The sequence below is a fragment of the Hyperolius riggenbachi genome, chromosome 4 (genome assembly GCF_040937935.1).
Source record: "Hyperolius riggenbachi isolate aHypRig1 chromosome 4, aHypRig1.pri, whole genome shotgun sequence".
NCBI lineage: Eukaryota > Metazoa > Chordata > Amphibia > Anura > Hyperoliidae > Hyperolius > Hyperolius riggenbachi.
In genome coordinates this window covers 50,932,418-50,959,531 of record NC_090649.1, presented here as the reverse complement: position 1 = coordinate 50,959,531, position 27,114 = coordinate 50,932,418, and the positions used below count along the sequence as shown (strand labels likewise).

Below are 27,114 nucleotides of genomic sequence, written 5' to 3'. Positions count from 1 at the left end.
CCCGGCCCTGCATGAGCTATACTCCCCACCACGCAGTGCAGCTGCCTTGCTACACAAAGGGGAGCATGGCTGCAAGCAATATTCTACATTAACCTATTATTTTATCTACCTTCTAACACCCAGATCTTCTATAAAATATAGATCAATACAGAAAATAATTCTCCTCCTGCGCCTTAATGATAATACATATAAAATCAAATGAATACATTTCTCATATTGGTCATTCATTAAAATGGTAATATTGAAAATTAAAAATTGAATATTGCAGGGAAATATCACCCAAGACTATCGAGATCAGCTGACCTCACCCCACTGCGTTCTCTCATACACACTTTACCAGTCACATCAGTTTGGCACCAATCCACCACAAAAAGCCAGCCTATTGCCGCCCGTAATTGTGCAGGAAAAAAGTTGCCTCGCCTGCGTCTAGCACCAGTGAGCTGAGTTTGTCACTTTGATATAACAGCGTATAGATGTCCAAAATCTATACGCTGTTATATCAAAGTCTTGGGTGATATTTCCCTGCAATATTCAATTTTTAATTTTCAATATTACCATTTTAATAAATGACCAATATGAGAAATGTATTCATTTGATTTTATATGTATTATCATTAAGGCGCAGGAGGAGAATTATTTTCTGCACATTTTCTAATCGGTGAGGTTTGGAGCAAACCACACATTTTTTCCTGCAGCCTACTACATTGAAAATACCCAGCGCCACAGTCAATCCAAAAACGATAGATCAATACAGGTTCTCTGCAGGATACAGTCAACTACATCAAAACGTCCCTGGAACTCAGTGATGTGACTGAAAGTCAAACAATCCCTGCCTCTTGCACACTGCATGCATTTCAGATTCCGATTCCGCTTTTTAGGCCTCTTGCACACTGCATGCATTTCAGATTCCGATTCCGCTTTTTAATCTGTTTTTACATCCGATTCCGATTCAGATTTTTAATCTTAACTGCATGCTGCGTTTTTTGATCCGTTTTTCTGTTGAATGTATTCAGGGAAAATCGGAAACGGAATCGGAAAACGGATTTGCAGTGTGCAGGGAGCCGTATTCTGTAATCTGTAAAGTTGATCAGTCCACTTTCAAGCTGTATTTATGTGCATTAAAAAAACCATTCTGCATAAATTCCTTATTCAATTTGCATTCTCAGCAACATTCTCATCCAGCCTACCTGAAAGCCAAGCCCGCCCAGGCACTCAGAACTCCCCCGCGCACTTTGGAATGGCTTGGTGGGGGCGTGGCTAATCTCTCCTCCTTGCTCTTGAGCGGAGTTCCCAGTCACTCAATAATTTGTCTCCTCTCCTTCGCGCACTGCACGTGGTCTAGCTGCAGCGAGGGCGGGCTGTGTATCTGCAGAGCAGGTAGGAGTTCGTTGTGTCGGATCATTTATCCCGAGATCACTGCAGGAGTTCCAGAGACAGTCCCAGGTGCTGAATATGCATACGGATTGCTGATGAGCCGTGCTGGGGATTACAGCTCCCTCTGCTTGTCAGTTCTCTGGGGCAGCCAGCCATATGCAAACTGCTAAGTGACTCAAACTACAGCCATGATTGGTCAGAGAAGATCTTAAAACTCGACTTTTTATAACTTTTATTTACTTTAAAAAATACGTATTTGCATTGCTTGGAATTGGTGGAAACAGAACTGAGAAGCCCAGAGAGATCCCAATAGTTGTGGCTTGCATGCAGATTTCATTCTAATGGTATGCACTTGCAGTTCAGAATCGGACCACTGAAAATTTTAAAAGATGTTTTTGGAAGTCCAGTATCAAGTTGCACACAAATAATGTTTTCCTTTTTTTAATTTGCATGCATCTATCTCCACTCCCTCCCCCATCCTCCTTCCTACCTCACTCTATGCACTAACCTCCCCCACTCTGTTTACCTATGTATGTGTGATGATTTGATGAGTACGCTGAGATGTTGATGCACAGGTTCTAGTTAAAATGGGGCTCCAGGGTGAAAAACCTGGGGGGCCCTATCAGAGCTGGGACAAGATCCCCCAGCACCCAAAGCTGAGACACCCTCACACCCCAGCCGTCACACACTGATTGCTATTAGAATAAGAGGCACCCCAGGGCCCCCAACACCTTAATCTCTAGTTATCTGGCTTGAAGTCACTGCCATGTATCCCCTTTTCTTATTACTCTCTGCTTCAAACACAATAGGGAAATGGTAGCTGAGTTGTGCGCCCCCTCCTACACTGCGCCCTCAGGCTGGAGCCTCTCTCGTCTGGACTCCACCCTTCCCCATTTTATTGTGATTCCTGGTGCCCCTGCAGTTTTTTCAGCAGCATAGCGACTCACCTGTCCCAGCTGGTGCGTTCCTCCATTACTGTGTGCTCCTGTCTTCATCCTCACAGGGGCATCGCTTCTTGATCTGACCATGGAATAACATGCACCATGTCACTGAAAAGTGGCGCCCCTGTGAAGATGACGGGAAAGCGCAGACTATTGGAGGAGCGTATCAGCTGATCAAACTGATCACATGCTTCTCCATGAGTTCTCCTAGGCAGGGCCATCACTACTGTTGTGTCCTTGTGAACATGGCGCATAGTCCATCTCACTGCTCTGTGTTTGCCAGATATGCCGGAGGGCCCCACAGTGCGCAAGTTCAGCTCCCTGGTGTCGCCCTTCGTGGGCCAGCGGGTGACGAAGGTTGGTGGCAGCACGAAGCAGATTGCTCTTCAGGACTTGATGAAACAGTGCTTACAAGACTGCCAGGTAACGTGTCTGATAAGCCAATCACACGCCTTCAGTGTGGGAGGAGGGATTTATCAGAGGGGGGGGGGGGGGGGGGAGCTGTCCAATGCAGAGCTTCATGCTATAAGGCCTTGTTCACATCTAAAAAACGGAAACGTAAGCGTTTGTGCATTTTTGTGTGCTTTTTTTTTTTTTTTTATTGCGCGCTGCATTTTCTTTTTTTTTTTTTTTTTTAAAAAGCGCTTTTCCAGAGCGTTTTTTCATTCATTCCCTGACGCAATTCAGGAAGTGAACTATTTGACCTGGAAAAGAATAAATACAATGTATTTATTCTTAACGTTCACGCTGCAAAGCAATTTTGTGAGCGTTTGCGGTTTTCCTATATTTCCCATTGAGGCAAAATCACCTCAAAAATGGTACAGGTCGGCAGGTGGAGCCGACTATGGAGGAGTGAGGTCGTGTGGCTGTTGAGCTCCCATCCCTGTGTGCCTTATTCCCCTCTTTAATCACGCTAACCCTGGATAAAAATCGCCCTCTGGGGTATGAAGAGAGCTGGGAAGCAATCTGCTTCGGATCGGTGCCAGAAACCTGTGACACAGAGGCCGGTAATCTATTTTCAAACGCTAAGCGCTAACACGGCCACTCCTAAGATGGCGGATCCAGCAGGCCAGGCTGAACAGGCCTCATCATCGACCGCCATGAGATCGGGTCCCTCTGCGATTTGTAATCTAGAGGACATCTGGCGCTACCTCCGCAGTCTGCCGACTAAGCAAGACCTGGACGAACAAATTGAGAGGATTGTCGCCTCCACTAGAACTGAGATTGCAGCAATCCACTCTGACATAACGGGCCTGTCAGAGGGTCTCCTCAACAGAGTCGGATATAGCCGAGCTACGGGCCGAGGTAGCTTCCCTCCGCGTGGCGGGAGATAAGCAACTGGCCTGTTTTTTTGGTTTCTTTTTTTCCCCTGGTGTGATCACGGCTCGCTGTGCCCCCCTCCCAGTATGCTGGACTGGCGCAACTCTGCTTACACCATAGGAGGAGGAGGAGGAAGTGAGCTGATGACAGCAGCGTGCTCACCAAAAAGACCATGGGGAGAACACTGCTGATATTTCCATTCCCACTTAAGTTCAGGAATCTGGATACAAAATCTTAATAAGGTGGTATTTGACCCCCTCCCATTTGCACTCCATGTTAACATGGATAGTTACAGGAGCTGTTCAGTAACAGCTTTACTGTAACAATATATGAAATCTGCTACACCAAAAAACGCTCCCAAAACGCTAGGCAGGTTTAGAAAACCTCTCTAAACATGCCTGGAATCGCTCCAAAAATCTGCTTCAAAAACCTCTAGCGTTTTGCGCATCTACTAGGAGTATTTTGATGTGCACTGGGCTTCTGTCAGATTAATGAAATGGATCCGAATTTCGGATTGATCCTGTTAATCTGATCAGTCTGGTTAGTTTTGTTTTTTTTGTCAGTTGTACCTATTGATTTCTGATTGTTCATATGAATAGTCGTTCCTAAATGATTGACAAATTGTATCGTTAGTGGCCACCTTAAAGTGTACCTGAGGCGATATGTGACATGAGATAAATGTGTATATGTACACTGCAAAACATTACTAACCAGGCTGTTTTACTTTCTGTATTTTGCTGTCTGAAAGAGTTAATTTCTAGGCTTGGAAGTGACCGCTTCTGTCTTGTTGGTACGTTGTTGGGAAAATAGTAAACATCACTGATAAGCAGATTACAGCCATAAAAGTTTTCCTGGCGGAATACAACTTCTGAGGGCAGGGAAAGATTAAAAAAAAGTGACTAGTTCTTGTATTTTAACTCTGAGATGCTTAATAGACTGTTACTGATTAGGCCTGGAACCCACTACAAATTGCTAGCGCAATACCTAGCGTTTTTAATTAGCATTTAACGGCGGTTTTGGTAGCGATTTTTAAAAAGTGTAAGCTTTTTGATAGTGATTTGCGACTAGCGATTTTAATTCTGATTGGTCCTTTTCAATTTAATTTTTTATTTTTTTTACAGTGTGCAGTAATGTAAAATTGCACACAAATCACTGTGTATTGATTCCTGAGCGATTTGCCAGCCAGGCCTAATCCTACTTTGTAAATGTTAAAAGGGGCACTATGGTGAGAAATTGTGAAAATTTAAAAATACGTGCAAGCATAAACAAGTACTCTTCTCCCCCCCCCCCCCTCCCTCCCCCCAGAGTAAAATAAGCCATAAATTACTTTTCTCCTATGTTGCTGTCACTTATAGTAGGTAATAGAAATCTTACAGAAGTGACAGGTTTTGGACTAGGCCATCTTTTCATGGGGGGGATTCTCAGGGACTTATTTATTTTCAAAAGCACTTAGTGAATGGCAGTTGCTCTGTCCAACTGCCAAAAAACTTTGTAGCAAGTAGGGAAGCTGGCCAGCATCATTGTTTAAATCCATTTTAGGGAATAGCTTTATAAAGCATAAAAGCCTTGCTGAGAATCCCCTATGAAGAAATGGTCTAGTCCAAAACCTGTCACTTCTGTCAGATTTCTACTACCTACTGTAAGTGACAGCATTATAGGAGAAAAGTAATTTATGGCTCATTTTACTCTGACAAAAAGTACTTATTTGTATATGTGTTCACATATTTTAAATGGTACACTTTTTTGCCGTAGTGCCCCTTTAAATATAGAAGAAAACCATAAGAAGTAGGAGGGTAAATTTAAGTGTTTATCTCATCCGTTTATTTTCACCTTGGGTTCACACTTGTGATCGCAGAATGCAATTGCCTAGTGATCACGTTCGCATCCTTTTTTGCAGTGATTGTAAGGTAGATGCGATCTGCTTTCCCATTCAGGGAATGAGAATCGCATCACAATTTGGGATTTATGCAGCTTGCAAGTGCTGCAGTGAGACTGGTCCCACAGGCATACATGGTACAAAGTCCTGAAACGCTGCAGAAAAGCATCCCAGCTGGAAGGGGCCATAATGGTCTGCTTATATGGAGTGTGCTACGGAGGTACTACTAGCACCAAACTGAGGCCATGTTCACAGTGGGATGTCTTTGTATTACCTGTATAGCAGGAAAGCAACAGAACAAAAAAGTGGTACCCCACATTACAGCCACGCTGCGTTGCATGCAGTCAATTAAAAAGTACCTCTACCTGCTAATGTACGCATTTAGTGGTAACTCGCTGTATACCGCAACCCGTTACACCGCGACGCACCCACCGGACTGTGCATGTCATATCGGTGGTGCATTACAGTTGTACGACAAAGGCAAAAACAACGCAGGAAATGTGAATAATGGCTATAGTGGTGCTCAGTGATTTGTGTGTCGTCAAAAGACGAAACCTAAGGGCCCATTCATACTTGAGTGTTTAGCGGGCAATCCCCGCTAAAGCCCTAGTGCTTTGTTACCCTATGGCAGTGTTCTCACTGCTGCGATTGGTGCAGATCCCGGGCGGTTTGCGATTAGCGCCAATTGCTAACGTGTTACCTGCAACATTTTTGGGGTAATTCTGGACCATTCGCAGTACAGTGCTTATAAAGCTCTGACCGTGATCACTCAATTTGCGGAAGTGTTCAGTGATTTCTCCTTTTTTTTTTTTTTTTTTTTTTTTTTTTTATCACTCACACAAAACTGAAGCGCTAAGCACTTCCGTTTTGCGCTTTTTAGATGTGAACGGGACCTAAATTACTATAAAAACCTAATTACATCTTACCACTGAGTCCACGGCGGCCTGGAGGGAGAATAGTAATTAACACCGCTGGGACTTTTGCAGGAGCAGGGTGAGCCGTCTATCAGCTTTGCTCTGTGCCCAAATTTTCCGCCGTCTTAAAGGATACATCCGAGAATTCTTAAAAAAAAAAAAATCTGATATACATACTTGGGTCTACCTGCACCCCATTGACCCAGCGTACAGACCCTCTTTACCTATTGGAATGCATTCACACAGCATCCGTTGCGATGCAAATTAATTCTGCATGTTGACTGGTCCATTTTCACGCTGCATATATTTGCATGCAAAGTTTACATAGTCCTGCATCAGCTTGAACTTTAAATCCCATTGCCCATCCCGATTCCTGATATGTTCAGTTTTGCTGTAGGGTGCTGCTGTTCGACATTCCCAGAGGATACCAATGGCCCGATATCTTCTATTATAGGACCTTCTAAAGTTTGCCACCAAAAGACGTCCTTTATTGAATACTTTTTTGTGCCTTCTGATTGATGTTGTGTAACAGTTTTTTTTTTTTTTATTTATTTTCCGTTTAGGTTCATGGAAAGAACATCTATCTAGCGTTTGGCTGCAGCCTAAAAGGCCAACAGCCCCGCAGTATGGCACACAGTATGGGTGATGGAAAGGAGGAATGTCCATCACTAGAGGAGCCCTCAGCCTCCACCAGTGACCAGGGCGCACCACACATAGGCGAGGAGACCCTCCTGCGGAAGTGGCTGCACTTACACTTTGGCTTGTACGGAAGCGTGAGAGCCAATGAGTTTGCCCGCACCAAGCAGGGAAACAAGAAAGGAGACTGGAAGGACCCGACCCCCAGGTGACTATCTGGGGTGCCTGAGCCAATGTTACCAGGCAGGGCTGTAGAGTCAGTACAAAAATCACCCAACTCCGATTCCTCAGTTTATGAGACCTCCGACTCCAGGAAACCAAAATGGCTCAGACTTCTCGATTCCCAACTCCTTAGTCTAATAGTTACCAGAACTGTGGATTTAGTACAAAAATCATGACTCCGACGCCTCAGTTTATGAAATCACCAACTCAGACTCCAACTCCAGGTAGCCAAAATTGCCCCTGCTCCACAGCCCTGTTACTAGGAGTGTCATAGTCACAATCTCACGCCTGGTACACACCGTGTGATTTCCTGTCAGATTTCAGGTCGAATCGATAATTTCCAGCAGGTCCGATCTGATTTCCGGTTGTTTTTCTTTTCAATATTCCGTTCACTTCTGTACAAAATGGATAAGAAAAACGACCGAAAATCAGATTGGACCCGAAATTGGATGGTAAATTGCATGGTGTGTACAAGGCACTAAGAAAAAAAAAAAAAAAAAAAACTTACCAGCATCTGCTTAAACTGTTTGATCAACTTGTTTTAGGCTACTTTCACACCGACGTTGCGTTTTAGGGGACGTTAAGGTCGCATAACGTGCCCCTAATGCAACGCATGGTGGTGTTGAAGTTGGAGGTCAGATTGAGCTGCGTTATGCAGCTCTCAAAGCAACCGCTCCAGGTTAGTGATGGGAAGTCCGGATCTTTTTAAGGATTCGGATCATTCGAATCGGATCATTGAAAAGATCCGGAACTTTGAACCAAATCATTTTACTAGGGAAGCAGACTGGGTGAAATGACTAGCAGGACAGGACTTTCCCTGCACTGTACATTCTGTATATTCCTGTTTCTTCCAGACAGACATCCACTGTGAACCGAATCTTTCATTGTGGTGATCCGGATGATTCGATCCGGATCAAATGAACGATTCGTTCATGATCCGGACAGCACTACGAGTCCCACCAGGAGTCACCACAGTGCAGTGAGTATTAATTGGCCATGTGGCTAGTCACTCAGCATGTGCAAACTAACGCAGCTCTATTGTGGTATAACGTACAGTATGCTGCAGTTTCATTTAACGTGCAGCATTATACCCTAACGCAACATGGGCACTGTGAACAGCACATTGATTTTACAGTGCTGTGAGTTGGGCTGCGTTACTGGCTGCTGTAACGTGGGACTTTAACGTCCCACTGTGAAACCAGGCTTAAGCCTAACTGTTGCTTACATTACACTGACTGTGCAACCAAATTGCTGCATTTGTATTCAGCAATACGCCCAGTGCAAATTCTTTGTACTGGTCGACTGAAATAATTTCTTGAAGCCTAGAGGGACAGCTGGCATCCTGGTCCTTCACGGTCTTTCAGCTCTTCTCTCTTCAGCCGCTGCCTCCTCCAAAAACTGCATGCACAGACGCAGGATGCACATGCCTGGATCACTCTTCTGTAGTTGGGAGCGTTTGGCGCATGCGCAGTTACAATATTGTGGTGTGTGTTTTTCTTTCTAGATCTAATCTTGCTTCACTTTTTTTACCAGATTTCAGCAGCCTAGATCTCAAGGTCCATACACACATCCAATTTGTATCTGCAGATGACTGGCCAATTTTACTACTGCCATCTAGTATGAGGGCCAACAGGTTTTTTAATACTTAAAGTGAACCAGAGACAAAGCACCCTCATGTATTTACCATACATATATCAGTGGGAACATTAGAGAAAACACCTACCTTGCTTTCTGTTTCATTCTTCACTGCTCAGCCTGCTTGTTTTCAGCCCTGATAAAATCCCCGACTGAGCATTCAGTCTGGCTTTGCTCAGGAATCAGGTGGGTATGGGCCTTGTGTAGCTATGGCTCTCGTACTACGTGGAAAGTGGTAAAATTGGTCTTTGATCTTTCATTTTCCAAAGATTTTTATCTCGTGTGTGTGTGTGTGTGTGTGTGTGTGTGTGTGTGTGTACCTAGCTTGAGACTCTTCTAGATGCATTTTGCTATACCTCGGTTAAGATTTACCATTGCTGTTTTTTGAGAAGTGGCTTTTTTTCCTGAAGCCCCTCCCATACTACGCACGTTTTTGGAGCTCTTGCGATCTTGTTGTCACATGCATACCATGCTGTATTACAAAGCGGGTGCTATGAGGAGGATTGATAGTTGTTTGTTCTGTTTTTAGGCTGACTGTCTACTTCGATGGTGGAGGATTCTTGGTTTTTTACAACTGTCGCCTAACCTGGCGCTCCTGTCCGTCTGTGGAGCCCAGCTGCGACGTCCTGTCTCCAGAGTTCGATAAAGAGAAAGCCCTGTCTGCCCTCTCCCAAGCCAGGCCTGTCTGCCTCATCCTGATGGACCAGAGACACTTCTCTGGTGTAGGTAAGTGTTAGGCTACGTTCACAATAGGAAACGCGGATGGCCGTGTGTTCGGGAACGCAACGCGTACGACCGCACGCCATCTGCGATTAGATGTATTGCGTGGCTGATCCCATTCACTGAAGTGAATGGGTCAGCCGCGCGTTTTGACAAAAAATGTGCGCAACATGCGTTCCTGGACTGCACTGGTACGGAACGCATGCAGTGTGAACATCAGACAGTGCAGTCTATGACTTAATGCAACAATTGATACAGCCCTCACCCCACCTACACCTTCAAATGTCCAGTATGCTGCTAGTTGTCCAGAGGATAAATGAAATTTCTCCTTAAGCAAATTATAGTAGTCACAACAGCGCAGCTGGCAATAGTCTCCAAATATATTCTCACTTCAGATCCTATAATAGCAAAAAGACATATGCGCACATAGCGGGTAAACTTCCAGCACTAGTACACCCTGTGTATAAAATCCATACTTCGTGCTGGGAAACCTCCACCGCATGCAGGACGGGGGCCACGCTTCCCCCCCCCCCCCCCCCTTAATTCTCCTGCTCGCCAAATGTATTTTTTATAGCAGGCATATCAAACATTAAGCTTCAGCAACAGGACTGAAATAAAGCATAAAAAAGCCGCCTCTTCATAGCATAAAATCTTTTTTTAATATGGCTAAAAGCCCCACATTAAAACTGCTTACCAAATATAAGAGCAATGAAAGCATATCTCACACATCTCAAGTAGACGCCATCCAGGTTCCCCGTCACAGCGCTGTCAGCGCAGCTCCGTCCGTAGTGTGTTGCAGGAAACGTGCGTGTCCAAAAGCTCCGCCCCATACTGCAGTCTATGCACTTTCTGATGTCCTGCGTGTCGGCCTCCTGCACGTGTTCCCGAAACGCGGATGATCATGCAGGCAGTGTCAACGGGGCCTTACAGGATACCTCTGTTTCTACACAACTAGTATGGTGTCAGATTATAGTTGGACCCACATTAGTTTGTAAATTATTTGTTCATTGTTAGCCTATCATAAAAGCTTACCTTACCCCGGCCCTTACTCTATTCACTTTTTTTCTCCTATGTTTTTCTCCTTGGTGACATTTTCACACCTAACCAATGAAATACCTTTTAGGCCACCAGGAAAATACTCAGAAAAATTCTGACTGTACTTTTTCACCTACATTTTGGAAATTTTTCAAGTGGGAAGTACTGAAAAGTTATTTTAAACAGAAGATTAAAATAAAAATAATAATAATAATAATAATCTTAGGAGAAAAAGGTTACAGCTCTGGATCCCCATGCGATCACAGGGGCCGCTCCCCTGCCGTTATGCCCAGGGCTGTGGAGTCGGAGCAATTTTGGGTACCTGGAGTCGGAGGTTACCTGGAGTCGGAGTTGGATGATTTTTGTACCAAATCCCAGCACTGGTATGTATTAGACTAAGGAGTCTGAGCCATTTTGGGTACCTAGAGTCTGAGTTGATGTCGTGGTGTCAAAAACTGAGGAGTCAGAGTTGGATGATTTTTGTACTGACTCCACAGCCTTGGTTACGCCCCTACTGCTATGAGTTGTTACAGGTGCTCTTTAAAGCCCCAGCTCAAACATGATTGTGTTATATGAATTTTAATGTAACTTTTTTTTTTGAGGGGGGAGGGGTTGTTAAAGAAAATCTGTAATGAAAAAACCTCCCCTGGGGGGTACTCACCTCGGGTGGGGGAAGCCTCCGGATCCTATTGAAGCCTCCCCCTTCCTCCTCGGTCCCACGCGGCGGCAAAAATCCTCCCAGAGCGGCGGCGATGTAAATATTTACCTCCGTGGCTCCAGCGCAGGCGCAGTATCCGCTCTTCCCACGGAGATAGGTGAAAATAGCTGATCTCCGTCGGGCAGCTCTACTGCGCAGGCGCAAGTCTCCTGTGCCTGCGCAGTAGAGCGGACCCGACGGAGATCGGCTATTTCCGCCTATCTCCGTCAGAAGAGCCGCAACAGCGCCCCCGCTGGAGCCAGAAAAGGTAAATATTGCACAGCGCGACAAATTGTCAGCTGTGCGTTCCGTGGGCTGCAGTGAGACCGCCGTGGGACACAGAAGGATGGGGGAAGCCTCGATAGGGTCCAGAGTCTTCCCCCCCCCCCCCCCCCCTACTGAGGTGAGTACCCCCCAGGGGAACTTTTTTTTTTTTTTTTTTTTCAGTACAGGTTTTCTTTAAATAAATACAATGAAAAAATCCCTAGTGTGCAGATTTACAGCGGATCATTTTTACCTCAGCAATCTTCACCTGCCTATTCACAGCCTTCCTCCACCCTCACACTCAGTTTGAAGCCATGATAGGCAATCAGACAGTAGACTGACACTTGGCTGATACTTAAGGGGCCCATACACCTAACAATTTTCCCACCGATATACAGCAGATTCGATCACTGTGATTGAATCTGTTGTGAAATCGTTGCGCAAATGCTGACAAAACGATCGATTTCCGTCCGAAATCAATCATTCCCGTCGATCGGTCCGTGCAGAAGATTTGTTCGATCGCTGGCGGGTCGGGAGTGCGGCGATAGCGACGTTCAAATGACCGACGATAGCGGCAATACATTACCTGTAGGCTTGGCTTCACTCAACTTCCAGTCCCGACGGGAAGTTTAAACAGTAGAGCGCCCTCTACTGTTTAAACTTTCCCCCCAGCAGGAAGTTCAGTGAAGCCAGCCGGAGCCCAGCGCGGAGAGAAGGGGCACTCGCACCAGCCGGATCAGGTAATGTATGCGGGGGGGATAGGGGGCGGCAGCTCCACAGATTGTAATCGGTTTCATGCTGAAATCGATTCACAATCTGTTTGCAGTAAAGGCAGCCATACGATCCCTCTCTGATCAGATTCGATCAGAGAGGGATCTGTCTGTTGGTCGATCTAATGGCACATCGACCAGTGTATGGCCACCTTAACTCCATTCCCTCCTGCATGCCAATGTGACTAAAGGAATGTTTCAGACTGTGCCGTTGTGAGCAGGTAGCTCTCGGTCATGGAGTAATCAATGTGGATAACTGGTGGAGCAGGTAGTTTCTATTTTATTTTTGTTGTTGTTTTTTTTGCTTAAAGCAGAACTGAAAACTGCTTAAAAAAAATAGGAGTTTCACTTACCTGGGCCTTCTGCCAACTCCCCGTAGCCGACCTGTGCCCTCGCAGTCCTGGACTGATCCTCTGTTCCCCCGCCGCGGCGGCCTCTTTTTCCCGTAATGGAGGTCGACTTCCATTGCGCCATGGCCACGCGTTTCCTAGTACGTGTTCTTGTAGCGAGAAAATCTCTACAGCGTCTGCGCAGTACGCATCCGGCTACGGGAGCTGAACGAGAAGGTGCATGGTCAGGGCCACGCAAGCACAGTGAGCAGTGGTGTGGGACCAGAGCATTGGTGAGTGGCTGCGTGGGAACAGGTAGATCTATCTATATCTATAGCCTCGAAATATTTTTCCTAACTAGCCACACACTTCAAATTCTCTTTACACCTCAGCAATGGTGCAAATGTAAACAACTTCCAGGTCAGGGGACCCCACTATCCAGCCAGCTAGTCTATGGAGCACCCCCAAGCTACTTTGGCGCCAGTTGGCACGGTCCTGAGATCTCCCACAACCCTCCGAGCAGCATTCTAATAAGCTCTGTCGCTCTCACATTGCCATGCCTCCATGTTGCATCACATCGCCACAACCATCTATGTATGTCAAAACTACTTTCACAGAAAACGGAGGACTTGGAGAGAAATGCATTTACTGTAGCTTCTGAATTTTTACATTTTACATAAAACTCCAGGCATAAAATCCATTTTTAACCTTTGTGGATAAATCCTAACACTCCTCACCTAAATGTCCCCAGTCATCCTTGGAGCCACAGTGTCCCCACCATAGAGCTACCTGCAAGATGGCTGTGTCCCCACCCCCACACACCTCTTTCCCTTCTCCAGGCATCCACACTATAGAACAGTGCTGCCTTAAAGAGGAACTTCAGCCTAAACATACTGTCATTAAGTTACATTAGTTATGTTAATTAAAATAGGTAATATCTCTTACCCACCCTCTTTTAAAAGAACAGGCAGATGTTTGTGATTTCATGAGGGCAGCCATCATGCTTTGCACAGCATTCAGGGGAAAAAAGCCCGGGCAGTTTTCTTTGATGGGGCGGAGCTTAGCTAAAAATGCAGCTAAAAATGAGTTCTGATGCTGTGAAACTGTTAAAGAAACACCAAGCCTTTTCAGTGCTGCTGAGTAGATTTTTAGTCTGGAGGTTCACTTTAAATGACAGAGCAGAGGAGACACTCATTGGTGAGGTGCATATATTCTCCCTACATGTTAAGTGGGTCTGAACTCTTGCACAGTACTAAGTAAAACCTAAAGAAATGCACCCTGTGTATGTATTTAGAAGGTTTAGCCTAATTCATCTGTGACTTATCACCAGTGTAATTTGATCTCTCAGCTGTGTCACCTGGCTGCCTGGGCAGATCAGCTAATTTTTAAACACAGGATGTAAACCTTATGTCTGCTTGCATGAAAGCAGAAAGTACACACTTTGTAGGTTTATTGCAGGATTTGTATCAGCTGTAACAAAAAATGTTGTTTTTCTGGAAAGGTTATTATGCGGCTGCTTTTCTTTTAGAGCAGAGAGGAAGTTCTGAGTTCAGTTCCGCATCAACAAACGATCTTTATTGTACAATCTTGCCACATCTATGTATCATGAGGGACTACCTGAAGTGTATTCACTGTATCTACACTTCTACCATAGATACGGTACAGTTGCACAATCAAGATTGTATTGTCGATAGGCACCTTTTACTTTTCATTTGTTGACCAGCTCCTTCATGTATATCTATTCACTGTTGTTCTATCCAGGAAACATCATAAAGAATGAGATCCTGTACCAGGCCCGGGTCCACCCGCTGTCTCTGGGCTCCCTCCTTCCTGTAACGACGAGGACCACCCTGATGGAGAACGCCGTGCGCTTCACTGCTGATTGGCTGAGCAGCATGATGAGGGGGGAAGCTCTGCACTACCACATCTACCTGAAGGAGCAGTGTGCTGATGGGCATCCAGTGACGAAAGAGACCATCGGCCCATGGCGCGGTCTGAAGAGGCTGACCTGGTATTGCCCCGTATGCCAGAAGCTGGCTGAACCTGAGGAGAAGGGTAAACCTACCTCAGAGCGAGCCACGTGTTACAGATAGAAATGCTTACTGTGTTTTCTACAAATGTGGAAAGGATTTGATTTTTTTCTTCATTTTGGCCAAGTACACAGTGGTCGTGGCGTTTCCTGTGACTACAGATACTCCATGTGAGCCGCACTTGTGCTTGCGTTGTATCGGGTACAGTGAAGCATACAGTCATTGAATAGTATGCTTCACCCATACCGTTAGCGCACACACTTAGTGGTAATGCAAGCAAGCAGTTATACCGTAACGCACCCGCTGCACTGTGAACATCACATACAATGCCAATGCAATGCAAATTTATGCAGCTTGAAAATTAACCAATCGAATTTTACCTCAGCAGGATTTGATTGGTTAATTTTCAAGCTGCATAAATTTGCATCAACTCGCAGTTATTTGTGTCTATTTGACCATCACTAGCAGTAAGTTGCGTTACAAAGCGGCCGTTACACTGCACCACTGTGAACGTGGCCTTAGATAAGGGAAGGTTAGTTAATATATTTTTTTGGGGGTCTTGCGTGATAACCGCACCTGATGTGTAGTTATCAGAAATGTCACTCAGCATTTTGGAGGCGCCCTTGTGTGTTTTTGTTTTTTTGTTGTTTGTTTTTCACTTATTTAACCACTTAAAGCGGAATATAACCCTGCATTTCAACTTTGCTCTAAAACATTATTTACAGCGTATTAAATGCAACTAGCATTTTTTTTTTTACTAGACCAGCATTGGAAGGGTTACACACAGAGCTTTAAAGTTCCATGGAGAGAAATGCAGACGCATCCGAAGTTTAGATAGATACATTTAAGTAAACGCAATGTAACAAGTGGTGAATGTTGCACACTCTCTGGCTGTCCTCCAGCTCCTGCACAGTCAGAGTGTGTGTGTCACATTCCACACTTGTTACATTGTGTTTACTTAAATGCATCTATCTAAACTTCGGATGCGTCTGCATTTTTTCTCCATGGAACTTTAAAGCTCTGTGTGTAACCCTTCCAATGCTAGTCTAGTAAAAAAAAAAAAAAAAAAAAAATGCTTGTTTATAATATGCTGTAAATAATGTTTTAGAGCAAAGTTTAAATGCTGGGTTATATTCCGCTTTAATGACAAGCTGACTTATAAAAATGTCCTGCTAGAGCCTCTTAATAGCTCCAGGATGTTTTTGTAAGTCACACAGTGCTGCTGTCGCTGTGCGTGTGTGCGTGCACATGCATTCCTGTGCACATGAAAATAGTGGGGGGGGGGGGGAGCCAAAGAAAAAAAAAAAAATATACACCTTTATTTCCAAATAATATATTGTCACCATACTTTGCACTAGGGACATAATTAATTAAAATGTTGTGATAACCAGAACAAATAGGCAGGTAAAATGTGTGTGTGGTTTATGTACAGTAGCAGTATTTATATTAAAACTATAGGGGATGAAGTTGGAGAAAGTGTTTTTTGGGGGTTTTTTTTTTTTTCATTTTTTCCTTGTTTTTCCTTTTTTAAAATGCATAAAAAAATAAATTGCTGAAAACTAATATCAACCCAAAAAAGCCTAATTGGTGGTGAAAAAAAACAAGATCTAGATCATTTCATTGTGATTAAGCTATTGGCAAATGAAAGGGATGTGCACTGAATGGTGAAAATCTCTCTTGTCCGTTAGGGTAAAAATGCTTTAGGGGTGAAGTGGTTAAAGTGCCACTATTGCAAATTTATAACCAATATTATAAAAAAAAATTGGCATAGGACAATTCTAAACGTCTAAAATATCTAAATTAATAAAACCAGTAAAAATGAGTTGTGGTGTTTTTGTTTTTTACAATCTTTACCATCAGAAAAATCCCTTCCTAGCGGACTATGGCTGCGTCCCTTCTCCCACGGGGTGTATAAGCCATAGTTCCCCTTGTGGGGCTGTGGAAGTACTGGTGGAACAGCTTCCACGTGGCACATGCGCAGTGGGCATCGGACTGACTTGGCACACGAAGCTGTTGGTAATTGTGGTAGTATGTCATTGGAATTATCCAGTGTTACACCCACAGCCCCAAGGGGAATATGTGTAAGATCTGAACTATATAGGGGAGGGAGGCGGTGTCTCACAGGGAACTGTATAGGGGAGGGAGGCGGAGCGATTAGACATCAGGGAACTTTATAAGGGAGGTGGCCACTAGACATTGAGGTTGGCCCACGACTTGATCCCAGTGTTCAGTTTCAGCCCACTTTCTACTAGACTTTGACACCCCCTGATGTAGCGTATAATTTGTCTTCAAAACAGTAGGTATTTGCGATAATTCAACTTTAAATGACCAATTGTGGTTTCCCATGATGCATCACTCCTGAATATGCACATATCTTTATGCCCTTAAAGAGAACCCGAGGAGGGGTTCTGAGACTAAAATCCCCATACAGAGGCTGGGTCTGTCTATAGAGCCCAGCCTCTGTTGCTATATAGTTTGCCCCTAAGCCCACCCTGCGCTCTGCAATACCCCCTAAACACAGCCGCGCTGGCGACACGCAGCGTGTCGCAGCGCGCTGTGTTTTCCTCTCTCCTGTCAGTCTCGCCGCTCCCCCGCCTCCTGCATCGCTCCGGTCCCGCCCACTTCCCTTCACGCTGATTGGAGGGAAGGGACGTGGGCGGGACCGGAGCGATGCAGGAGGCGGGGGGAGCGGCGAGAGTGACAGGAGTGAGGTAAACACAGCGCGCATAGCGCGGCTGTGATTTATGGGGTATTGTAGAGTGCAGGGGGTGATTAGGAGCGATCTATATAGCAACAGAGGCTGGGCTCCATAGACAGACCCAGCCTCTGTATGGGGATTTTATTCTCAGAACCCCTCCTCAGGTTCTCTTTAAAGCCAGGTTCCAATCCAGAACCTCTGGCGTATAGTGAGCCTTTAGCTTATGTTAGAGCTACATCAATCCATCTCAAAGCAGATCTGAGATGAAAAACTAACTAGAACAAGTAACTTGTCTATATATCTTATCTAAAGTTTAGATAGTTTACACAACAAATCTAGCTGCAAACAGCTTCAACAGTTTATGATTATTTATTCCTGTGATACGAGAACGGCCATGTTCTGTTTGTCATATTGCACTCAGGCAAGCTGATCTGTATCTCCAGCCCTCAGCCTGTGCAAACTTCACTCCCCTCTCCTCCTCCCCTCTGCCTTTTAAATCTCTGGCTAGTAACTCCTCCTGCCCAGACTGAGGTCCCATAAACCCTTGCTACTAAGGCTCCGAGTGCCAAGGCACTCTGGAGAAGCTGTGGGAGAGGCTTGTTTAGTTTATAGGGAATTGAGAGTATTAAAACAAATTTTGGCTTGTGGGATGCTCTATATGAAAGGAACCCAATTATGCAATGACTAAGGGCCCGTTTCCACTAGAGCGAATCCGCATGCGTTCTCTGCATGCGGATTCGCATAACCAATACAAGTGGATGGCCCTGTTTCCACTTGTCAGTTTTTTCCTGTGTTTTTCTGTGCAGGATTTTTCTGCACGGTAGAGCCTGCAGAATTCGCCTGCGTGAGGAATGCAGGCGATTCTCAGGCTATGTATTTAATAGGGAAAACGCGCATGCGATTTTTGCCGCAATTTCGCGTGCGAATTCGCATGAAAACTAATGTAAATTGAACCAGGCAGTGACATGGTTACATTCGCATATACCCTGCCTATGCGAAATCGCGGCAAAAAACGCACGCGGAATCGCATCTGCATGCAATTTCGTCAGCGGTGGAATCCCGGTGATTCGCACCGCACTAGTGGAAATGAGCCCTAAGGGCCCTTTTCCACTAGAGCGATTGTGATTGCTGAATCACAAAATCGCAAATCGCTAGTGATTTTTAAATCGCTAGAGTTGTTACTTTATCATAGAAATCACGAGAAGTATTTTCCACTACAGTGATTCGATTTGGAAATCGCTAATCGCAAATCGCAATCGCTTGCTGGAGCGATTTTTACAATGATGATGCAATGCAAATGAAAATCACAAATCGCAATCGCATAACAGAATTAATGAAAAATCGCAATCGCTGGCTTTTGTGATTTGTGATTGCGATTGCTAGTGGAAAAGGGCCCTAAAAGTTTATCTCAAATCCACTTTAACCTCCTGGGCGTTATGGACGAGCTCAGCTCATCTAACACCGCAGTGCACCGCTCAGGCCCTGGTGGGCCGATTTGCACAAATTTTTTTTTTTTTCAAACACGCAGCTAGCACTTTGCTAGCTGCGTGTTTGTTGCGATCTCCGCCGCTGCCTGCCGCGAAAGAGGGGCCCTCCCCGCAGACCCCTTGCGCAGCCTGGCCAATCACCGCCAGGCTGCGCTATGGGGTGGATCGGGACTCCCCCTGACGTCATCGCGATGGGGGAAGCCCATACAGGAAATCCAGTTCAGAACGGGATTTCCTGTTGGGTATTTGCGCAGGTGGCGATCGGAGGGGTGGGTGGGAAAGCGAAGGGAGGGGGGAAGCATGTAGCTAGCGCTAGGCTAGCTACATGTTAAAAAAAAAAATAGTTTCAAAAAACCCTCCCGCGGCCGTGCGCCGCAATAAATCAGAATGCCAGGGAGGTTAAGCATACAACCTGTTACTAGTGGTTCTGGGTCAGGCTTTCTCAACCAGGGTTCCTAGAGTACTCTGCAGGGGTTCCTTGGCATTTTACCACATCGTGGGGTGAGCACACTGTAATAGGGGGTACTGTAAAAAGAAGCATTACATTCAGAATAATAATGAGTACATTAATAAAAAGCACTAAAATAAAGAGACATTATAATGAAGGGCAGTGTGATGGGGGTAGTTCAGGGGTTCCTCGAGATTAATTACATACAGGGTTCCTTGAGATCCAAAAAGTATTAGCCGGGCTCCTCATGGGTAAAAAGGTTGAGAAACGCTGTTCTGGGTCAACATTGGGCCTGATTTTTCTGTGGACACTTCGAGAAACTAGGAGACACCATGTTTGTAACTTGAAATAAAACATTATTTTTACTTTTTTTTTGGGGGGGGGGGGGGGTTTACATTAGTCACATCAGTAGTGTATCCAGCTGCTATGAGTGCTTTGTAGACGCTTCGCTGAAGTTTCTGCTACATTTTGCTAAATGAATGATAGACAAATAACAGATCCCTTGTCTCTTACCGCTTTGTATGATAGTGTGTGTGTGGGTCCTCTCATAATGGGGGCAGGAGGAGGCACAGTATTCCCAGGAGCTGGGCATGAGTCTCATGTTGCCAATCTATCTCATGTAGTTTTACTTTACAGAAAAAAAAATGGAAAGGTGTATGTATACTGAGTGGAAGAAGTATTTGATCCCATGCTGATTTTGCTCATTTATCCTCTCTGACCAAGAAATGACCAGACTATAATTGCAGTGGTAGCTTTATTGTAGCTGTGAGAGACAGAATAAGGTCTCTTTTCCACAGACAGTTGATAGGTAGTTAAGTCTCTCAAACTTACAACTGCTTGCTTCCTGGTCACTGCTCACTGCTGCTTGGTAACTGCTCACTGAGCATGCAGTTCAACTGTCCGTGGAAAAAAGGCCTTACAGAAGTGCCCTTAAAAACCCAGTGCCCCAAAGTCAGGCCTCTTTTCCATAGGCAGTGAAATGCCTCTCAAACTCACAACTGCTCACTGCTGCCTGGCAACTGCTCACTGCTGCCTGGTTACTGCTTGCTGAGCACACAGTTCAACCGTCTGTGGAAAAGAGGCCAAAGGGCTGTGGCATACCAAGAGCGCTTCTGAGTGCTTTTCAAAATGCTAGTGCTTTGAAAAGCGCTTGGCTAATGTGTTTGAATGGCATGGATCATACCAGAGCGATGTGAAATTCACCCCCCCCCCCCCCCCCCCCCCCCCTCCCAAACACAAAAGTAGGTTCTGCAGCATTTGAGGCAATTTAGCCTGCATGTTAAGTATAGGAAAAGTGGAACATCACTCTGAAAAGTGCTAGAACACAGCGATTTTTTTTTTTTTTTCTCCCCAAGCGTGTTTTTTTAATACAAATGCTGTGAACTTGCAGCTCTACTAACAAAAAAAAATAATTGCTACACCAAAAGCTCCAAAAATTGCTAGGCATACATAGAAAATCACTAGGCACATACCTGGAATCACTTCTGAATAAAGCTGAGTTTTAGCGATTATGCTAGTCCTAACTCTCACAACTGGCACCAGCCCTAATGCTAACAACTGCTTGCTGCTGCTGCCTGGTACCTGCTTACTGCTGCAAGACTACAAGACTGTCGCCAAGCAACTTGGTAAGAATGTGACTGTCATGATATAGCACGGGGCCGGTTCCTGACAGTGACAACAGCAGGAGTGATAATTCGCAAATAGGAGAAATGCATAACTGTCAGCTTCGTCAGTCTTGGGGCTCCATGCAACATCTCACCTTATGGAGTAGCGATGATGAAGCAGCCCAGAACTACAGGGAATAACTTGTCAATGATCTCAGGGCAGCTGGGACCATAGACACCAAGTAAACAATTGGTAAATCCTGCAAGGTCCCCCTGTTCAAGACAGCACATGTACAGGCACATACAGTATGAGTGATCCAGAGGAAAACTGGGTTAAAATGTGGTCGGATGAGACCAAAATTGAGCTCTTGGGCATAGGCTCCACTCACCATGTTTGGAGGAGGAGGAATGCTCCCTATGACCCCAAAAACACCATCCCCACATCCCATGAAGGTGGACACAATATGCTTTGGGGTTGTTTTTCTGCTAAGGGGGCAGGCCACCTTCAACCAACATCAAATGGACAGGGCCATGTACCCTCATATCTTGGGTGCCTCCTTTCCTCAACCAGGGCATTGAAAAATGGGTGGTTGTTGGGTATTCCAGCATGACAATGACCCAAAACATTTGACTAAGGTATCAAAGAAGTGGCTGAACAAGAAGGACCTGGAGTGGCCTAGCCAGTCCCCAGACCTTAATCCAATAGAAAATCTGTGGAGGGAGCTGAAGGTTCCAGTTGCCAAACATGAGCCTCAAAATTTTACAGACTTGGAGAGGATCTGCAAAGAGTAGCGGGCAAAAATCCCTCCTGAGATGTGTGCAAGCCTGGTGGCCAACTACAAGAAACTTCTGTGATTGCCATCAAGGTTTTTGCCACCAAGTACGAATTCATCTTTTCTTAGGGCATTAGTGATGAGAATTCCGGCTCTTCTTGGAGAATCGGCTCTTCTGAATCGGCTCCCATCAAAGAGCCGGCTCTTACGGCTCTCAATCGGCTCTTCATTAAATATCACTAGACACCACTCAGAATCGGAGTAAAAGCCCCGCCCTGTCTCCATGACAACTCTACACTGCTTCTCTGAATGGAGCGATCCCTCCTGCTACTGCTCTGCCCCATACACTCCTACAAGCTGGAAGAGGAGGACTACATCTCCCAGCATGCCTCAGCGCCCTTTATTACAGAGCAAATCAGAGCGTGAATGACCCATCACTATAGGGCATCAAGTACTTATTTTACTCTTTACAATGCACATCAAGCTCTGACTTTGGGTCACTGGGTTTTTGAGATCTTTTGTTGTTCGGCCTCTCCTAGCTACAATAAACCTACCATTATAATTATAGACCAGTCACTTCTTTGTCAGAGGGCAGACAAGCAAAATCCAAAGGGGATGAAATAGTAACGATAGGTGTCAGCAACCAGAGAGAGAATCTGATCCTTGGCGAGATGCAGTATCCCCAAGAATACAGATATACCTGATTATTGGGGATCTGCAGAATCGCCAATAATCAAATATGTCTAACCTCTAGACACCAGAGTGTGTAAGTGTTTTGGTGCAACAGTAACCTGTGGACCACCGGGGTAGCAGGTGGTCCAATAAGTAGAGAAGACTCTACTGCAGTCAAGGACACCTGGAGAGGGAGTCCCTGACTGATAAGGAGCAGTGTCCCCTCTGAAGAGCAGGGGACCCCTGCGGAAAGGCTGGACACCCTGCGGGGGGTGACAGCCAGAAGGTCAGACAGGCCGTGTCGGCAAAAGAGTATCAGATATGCAAAGTACCAAATCAGAGATCAGAAGAATAGTCAGGAAAGCTACAGGTCATAACAGATATCAGAACAAGGCCTAGTCTGAGGTGTGAGGTCAGTGATCTCAACACCCTGGAACTATGCTAGAGAACAACACAGATGATATACAGTATTCCTAGTCTGGGGTGTGAGGGCCGTGATCTCAACACCCTGGAACTATGCTAGAGAATAACACAGATGATATGGGGTGTGAGTGCCGTGATCTCAACACCCTGGAACTATGCTAGAGAATAACACAGATGATATTCAGTTTTCCTAGTCTGGGGTGTGAGGGCCGTGATCTCAACACCCTGGAACTATGCTAGAGAATAACACAGATGATATACAGTAACTGGTTAAGTGGATTCCCAGGTCCTCCTGGTTCCACCACACTGAAAGAACTGACTAAGGTCTGAGTACTAACACATAGGCATTCGCAACGCCAGACCACCAGCAACTGAACAGCAGGAGATATATATAGTAAAGCGCTCCACAGCGCCGCCCAGCTCCCATCAACCAATCACTGAGTGAGCAGGGATCAGCTGACCGCCCTGATCAGCTGTTCTTCCTCCTATTGGTATAAAGAGCTTGTCTTGCAGCGTGCGCGTAGCTCTCCATCTGTGTGCACTACTAGGTCCAGACAACCCAGACACATGTTGCTGCGGGGAAACCGCCGCCTTACCGTCAGAACACGCGGCGGCCCCTACGCCATTCCTCCCATGTGCACCACCAGTTCCAGACAACCCAGATGCATGCTGACGCGGACAAACCGCCGCATCAGACGCGGAATCAGCCGCCTTACTGTCAGAACATGCGGCGGCTTTTCCGCTATTCCTCACAGAAATACTTCTGTGTGTGTGTGTGTGTATGTATGTATGTATATGTGTGTGTGTGTGTGTGTGTGTGTGTGTATATATATATATATATATATATATATATATATATATATATATATATATATATATATATAAAATGTGTATGTGTATATATGTATATTTGTATTATAATTTTTTCCCCCTCAGGCACCCCCGTTAGCAATTTACGACCAATGTCGTGCACATTGAACACAGAGGTGTTGTCTATCACCCATAAACCTGGTTCACATTGTGCATGAAGAATGTGTAATAGAGGAAGAATCGCCTTAGTCTCCTGCAGAGTACCTGCACATCACTCTTGCATGTACCCACAGTCACATTGCCTAGGGCCTGACAGATGGTTTTTTTGTTCCTGTCTGTACCTTCTGCATGTACTCTTACCAAGGACTTTTTTTGACTTCTAAATAACAGCTACTGTATATCCTAAGTTTAGTTAAAGTGCATCTCTGGTGTACATAAAAAAACAGAGGTACACTAATGCTTAAAAGTTAGAAGGCCCCAACACATTGTTTAATAAGATCCACTGGAACCCCATATTAGCTGGGTGCCGGTTCATAGATCTGCCCCTTGCAGAAAATGGCCCTGGCCTTTTCTATATCAGATATAGAAAAGGTAGAGGCTTTTTTTGCAAGGTAGCAGGGCTACACGCCGGAAACTGCTGATATGTGACTCCGGTGAATCTTATACAGACGACATGCTGAGGCATTCATGTTGACGATGAAAGGCCGGGATGGCCAAAGGGGCAGAGTGTCAGCTTGCTGCCCAGGAGCTTATTCTTCCCAAATGCAGATGCCATCTTAATATAGCTTTAAAAACCCTAAGCTTTAACAGTGAAAATATGTAACATAAAAGGCATTTCATCAATCAACAAGATTATAATATGTAAATTGGAACTGTCAGAGGTAACCAGTGCTGTGGAGTTAGTGCAAAAAAAATATCCAACTCTCAGTTCTCAGTTTATGAAACCACTGACTCCAGGTATCCAAAATTGCTCTGACTCCGACTCCTTGACCCTGACAGCGCTGGTGGTATCATAATCTGAGGACGAGTCGGATGACTTTTGTACCAACTCCACAGCCCTGCTTCAGACGTCTGGGATGCATCCTGTAGGGCAATGTTGCAATACATTTGTGCAGATAGTTTTTAGTTTCTGCAGGCACCAACGCACAGCCTATTTCAGCCAATTCACTGCCTTTCCATGGTGATTTCCCCAACTATACTCACCAAGGTTAACATACAGTCCTTGCAGCATCCCCTTATCGGCCAACCTTGTCGGGGAGGGGAAGCCCACTAGAACTGGCAGCATGTCACATTGAAAACTCATGCATTACTTTTTATTACAGATGCTAATTATCCCAGTCTGCTTGTTGAACCGCCACCACCGCCAGAGACTGCAGCTGCCACAACAAGCAACCAGGAGAAAAATAATGGTGAGTGTTTTTTGCCCTAAACTACACATTTGGAAGGGGGGGGGGGGGGGGGAGGGGTGTATTCTAAAATATTCAATCATTGCAATGTCTTACTTTTAGGATTCTTTCCCATGGACTGTTGTTGGCAGTGAAATGCCTCTCAAACTCTTAGGGCCTGTTCAGACTATATGCGTTCCTAGCCGTTTTCAGGGAACGCGTACTGGTACCAAAAACGCATAGAAACGGCTCCTAATGCTTTTGAATGGGCTAGTTCACATGTATGCGTATGAGACGCATACGTTTCTCATCCGCATTGCTGCACGCAGTTCTGTGCGATACGCATAGAAACGGACGCAATGAAAGTCTATGGACGCGTATCAAAAACGCGTACTATTGCGTTTTTAGCGTCCGTTTTCCTCTGCGGTTCCCATCATTCTTTTTTTTCCCCTGGGTCACGTGTTTGTGCAAAACGCAATAGAAAACGCATTCAAACGCAAGAAAAACGCATGCGTTTTTCAACTTGCGTTTCTTTGAATTTATACGCGTTCTACAAACGCAGCAAGTATGAACAGGCCCTTACAACTGCTTGCTGCTGCCTGGTAACTGCTCGCTGAGCACACAGATCTCGTACACATCAATTAGCGCAGATGGCTGTGCGATTGGAACGCAACGTGTACGATTGCACAACATCTGTGCTGCGGATCCCATTCACTACAGTGAATGAGTCAGCACTGCGATTTTTTTTTTTAAATGCATACAGCAGTGCGATTGTGCAAATGACGGGAACAGTAGAAGGGCTGTCCATGCCCTTCTACCGTTCTTGCGTGTCGCACACTAGATGCTCTGCCAAAATGCACACGGCAACGCATTATAGTGGGAAAGAGGCCTTCATCTGTCAGAATGGCTGATGGGGACTTAGTTTGTTGGCTTGAACTGATTACTCGTTACCAATCAAAGGCCTGTTTTCCATGGACTGTTGATAGATAGTGAAATGCCTCTCAAACTCGCAACTGCCTTCTGCTGCCTGGAAACTGCTTGCTGAGCACACAGCTCAACTGTCCATGGAAAAGCGGCCTAAACCATTGCCGTCCAACTGGTGGCTGGCAGCCTGCACCTGGCCTACCAGAGTAAGGCCTCTTTTCCACGGGCAGTTGAGCTGCCACAGGCAGCTGTGTGATTGGCAATCAGTTGCCAGGCAGCAGTGGGCAGTTACCAAGCAGCAACAAGAAGTTACCAGGCAGCAGTGAACAGTTGAGAGTTTGAGAGGCATTTTACTGCCTATCAACTGTCCGTGGAAAAGAGGCCTTAGTGCTGCTTTGTCCGTCTTGCTCTCTGCTTGTCTGTACAACCCTCTCGGCCCCTCAAGGTCCTGGAAAAGAAGAGGAGCAGCGGGGTGTTCTCATCCCTGTTGGGCCGGCTGTAATGACAGCCAGATAATGCAGAGTGATACACGCTCTGACTGCCTCACCTGGGCCCAGCACATAATAGTTTGAGGCAATAACTGCTGCAGTTTTTTCCTCAAAGAATACCTTATTTTCAAAAAAAGTTTTTGTTTTTTTTTGGGGGGGGGGGGGGGGGGGGTAGAGAATGTTGCTAATGATTCGTATTTTTAGGGGAAACTTCCACATGTATTTTCTTCGGAAAGGGGGAGTGCATCAAAATGTGTATATTTTGGGTAGAAATGCCAAAACTTGGTGAATTCTTTTTTTCCGGGGGGAGGGGGGGGGGGAGGCGGCGTTTCCAAATTAGATAGTTTTTGGGGAAACTCTTCCCAATTATGTTTGTGTGGATGTGAGCAAATCCACTTGTCCACTTGTCATATCACTCCTTTTGATCTGTACGTTTTACCTCACTGCTAGTACTATGAGAACTCCATTAATTGTAACCTGCCTTACACCATGCAGTTTAAAAAAAAAAAAAAAAATGGTCTCCTGTCCTTTAAACAGGAACTCCAGTGAAAATAATGTAATAAAACGAGGTGTTTCATTTTTACAGTAATGAGGAGTATATGATTTAGTCAGTGTTTGCCCATTGTGAAATCTTTCCTCT

The 27,114-nt window shown here is 45.3% G+C and overlaps 1 protein-coding gene across 3 annotated transcripts in view; it reads left to right on the top strand.

Annotated features, from left to right (window-relative positions):
* The first annotated feature begins 1,284 nt into the window (after nucleotides 1-1,284).
* The window catches only part of NEIL2 (nei like DNA glycosylase 2), a 29,668-nt gene continuing 3,838 nt past the window's right edge, over nucleotides 1,285-27,114 (top strand). Inside the window, exons 1-6 of one of the 3 annotated variants that reach the window (XM_068279004.1) lie at nucleotides 1,285-1,376; nucleotides 2,598-2,737; nucleotides 6,988-7,268; nucleotides 9,447-9,643; nucleotides 14,494-14,787; nucleotides 25,000-25,086. In XM_068279004.1, coding sequence (XP_068135105.1) covers nucleotides 2,600-2,737; nucleotides 6,988-7,268; nucleotides 9,447-9,643; nucleotides 14,494-14,787; nucleotides 25,000-25,086 — 997 coding nt within the window. In that variant the 5' untranslated portion in view covers nucleotides 1,285-1,376; nucleotides 2,598-2,599. Of the gene's footprint in view, nucleotides 1,377-1,666; nucleotides 1,718-2,597; nucleotides 2,738-6,987; nucleotides 7,269-9,446; nucleotides 9,644-14,493; nucleotides 14,788-24,999; nucleotides 25,087-27,114 lie in introns of those variants that run through there. The other 2 variants (XM_068279005.1, XM_068279006.1) reach the window with 2 other exon arrangements.